General features: G+C 40.6%; 1 protein-coding gene across 1 annotated transcript; it reads right to left on the reverse strand.

Annotated features, from left to right (window-relative positions):
• Positions 1-430: 430 nt before the first annotated feature.
• Positions 431-2,342, reverse strand: rgs5b (regulator of G protein signaling 5b). The gene is made up of 5 exons (XM_059344946.1): positions 2,225-2,342; positions 2,024-2,113; positions 1,858-1,919; positions 1,586-1,749; positions 431-1,049 (listed from the first exon to the last, which is right to left on the reverse strand). The coding sequence occupies exons 1-5, from the start codon at positions 2,266-2,268 to the stop codon at positions 873-875; spliced, it is 537 nt and encodes a 178-aa protein (XP_059200929.1). The 5' UTR covers positions 2,269-2,342; the 3' UTR covers positions 431-872.
• Between the last annotated feature and the right edge of the window lie 352 nt (positions 2,343-2,694).

Genomic DNA, 2,694 nt, shown 5'->3' on the forward strand with positions numbered 1-2,694 from the left:
AACTCTGCTTAATAAAGTCATCTATTTATTAAACAAGCTGTCTGTTTATCTAAATGCAACACCTCCTGTAAAAATGCCTTAGCCGTTACCTCTCCCAAAGCATCATAAGTAATTGTTGCGTTTATAAATCACAGAAACTGACACTCATACACACTCATACACACTCACATCATATCTTCCATTCACTGTAGCAGAGAAAAGAAGTCACCCAGTCACCCACGTGTGAAGTGGAACCACTGAGGCCGCAGATGAGTTCGCAGCTATAACAGTGCACATGAGCAAGTCTTCTTCCTTCCTTTCTTCTACATTTCTCTGACCTCACTAACCACATCCACATTCTGTGTGAGTAAACTGAGTTTTCCATGGCACAAAACGGTAACCTTTTGTTTCTGAAAACTCCTTTATTCAATAGACTTATTTTTTTACATACAGTACTTCAGATAAAACATATAAAATACACTTTTCACCACATAATAATAATAATAAAAATACTTTAAATAATAAATAATAAATAAATAATGCTGTTGAGTTTCTCCCAGTGATAGATTGGTTGTGTGAAACTCGTGTTAAATCTGCATTTTTATAATTTATGCCACTGTGCCTGCCGGTCATGCAGCCCTGTATGTACAGTTCTGGTGTTTCAGAGCCTACAGCTGGCTCTGTGTCAGTCTCTTCGTCTCACAGCTTCATGTCTTCTTCCAGCTCGGACGCCCATCTGGATGCAACATCTGGTCCCAAATATAACTCCGCAACCTGGCTCGAGACTCCTCGGGGTGAGGCGTTTGTTCCGTGTGAACTTTTCCAGTCTCCGCTGTGCGTCAGTAAGCTTATGTCCCTTTTACGTCTGCTATTGGCAGGATATTTCAAACTTGTTAGCCAGTTTTGGCCTTCCTGCTGATCTCCAGATAAACGGAGGACTTGAGGAAGCGAGGGTAGCAGTCCTTCTCCATCAGGGTGTAGATTTTGGCTTGGGCCAGGCTGAAACAGGACTCGTTGGGATGCTCCATGTTCTCCTTTGTGATGGCTTTGGTCAAATGGTCAAGATTTACCTGCGAGGGAAAAGAGGAGGTGAATATTAGTATTCACAGTGACATATGCACTCAAAAATATGATTCAAGCCCTTCGTAGATGTGACACATTAATGTATTGTTTACCTAATGAAAATATATCAATTAAAATCAAATCAAAAGTAGTTTAAGAAGTGTAACCTTAAATGTATTAATTTACTCCCCTGTCCTTCCCTTCAACCCAAAAAGAATGAGTTTCAGTTTTCCAGTTCTATGTTTTTAGGTTGAACAAACACAATTTCTTTATTTTAGCTCTCCTCGACATAAATGAGTTGAGGTAACTCAATTTAAATACAATACATACATATTTTTAATTTGAGTTCGACCAAATGTAAAAAAAAGTGAGCTACATTAACTCAAATACATTATATTGCATCAATGCACTTGTTTTGAGTTTGGGCTACATATATTTGTTGGATGGAAATTCAACTTAATTTAATTGAGTTCATCCAATGAGTTATTTTTTTGTGAAGCCAGTAGAGTTTTAGAGCATCCTTTTTTAGTGATTTGATATTTACCTCTCGTGGTGCATCGGAGGCGATGAACTGGTCGTAGATTTTCTTGGCTTTGGCGGACAGTTTTGAAGTTTTTGTTGCACAGTAGTCCTCGCAAGCCAAGTAGAAGGCGATGTTTTCCTCACTGAACTCCGACACCAGGAACGCTCGGAACAGGCACAGTCCATCTGGAAACACAAGAGAGAGAGGTGTATGTTAACATCTGGCAGTCACCTCAAAACATCTGGAATTATTCTAACTTTTACATCAAGTGTGACTTGGAGGATGGAGCTTACTTTGACTGGCCAGCAGCTTCTCAAACGACTCGTTCCATTTCAAAGGCTCGTCCTCGTTTAACCTGCAGCAACAAGAAGAAACTTTAGGAGAAGTTCTAAAAATGACAGAGTTTTACTTTAGTTTCATGGACATGCTTATAAAGAAGAATCTGGATGTATGTCTTACCTCAGTTTCTCATTTTTCTTTGCCTGGCCATTGATGCTGTGATCTGACTTTTGGAGTAAACTTCCAAACAAAGCTTTCAGCTCCTTCGCCCTGCAACGATAAAGAGACAATGTTATAAAAAGTTTGCCTAAAAGGATTAAAATCCAGCTTTCATATCTTAAAAGTAAATATAAGTCATTTAAAAATAAAAGTTGATCTCACCTCTCCAGGCAGGTGATGGGCAGCGACTCGAGTGCTCTGCACATGATGACAAGTTTTCTTGCTCGCTGGTGGATATTTCCAAATATTTTCACAGTTGCTTGTAAAGTCTCACAGAGCTGTCTCTGCTGCTGCTGCTAGTGAGTGAGCTCTCAGCTGGTCTGCCGGCAGTGTGGGAGAGCAGCTTTTTTATAGGGCAGCCCACTCCGTGACATCACGCCTCTTAGCCAATGAAACGAGACCCGTGGGAGGATGAGGGGACTCCTCGGCACTGATTTTCCTCCGAACTCCTTCCTCACTTACTCAACATGATGTGCGATAATTACGGCTACTGGATTGCTTAACAACTCTTAAACGTCTTTGTGCTCAGTCAGGGTGTGTGAATGTGTGTGTTTGTGGGGTGTGTTTGTGTGTGTTCTTATATTTCAGTAGCTGAAAGGGGAACCAGACGTTCTCACAAGGACAGAAAAATC

This window comes from Centropristis striata, chromosome 11 (genome assembly GCF_030273125.1).
Source record: "Centropristis striata isolate RG_2023a ecotype Rhode Island chromosome 11, C.striata_1.0, whole genome shotgun sequence".
In the NCBI taxonomy this organism is placed as follows: domain Eukaryota; kingdom Metazoa; phylum Chordata; class Actinopteri; order Perciformes; family Serranidae; genus Centropristis; species Centropristis striata.

Excerpts from the sequence above, each read along its gene's own strand:
- rgs5b (XM_059344946.1), bottom strand. The coding sequence starts at position 2,268 with ATGTGCAGAGCACTCGAGTCGCTGCCCATCACCTGCCTGGAGAG. Across the intron at positions 1,920-2,023 it reads AAGAAAAATGAGAAACTGAG|GTTAAACGAGGACGAGCCTT; the intron begins GTAAGACATACA and ends TTGTTGCTGCAG. Across the intron at positions 1,050-1,585 it reads CCTCCGATGCACCACGAGAG|GTAAATCTTGACCATTTGAC; the intron begins GTAAATATCAAA and ends TTTCCCTCGCAG.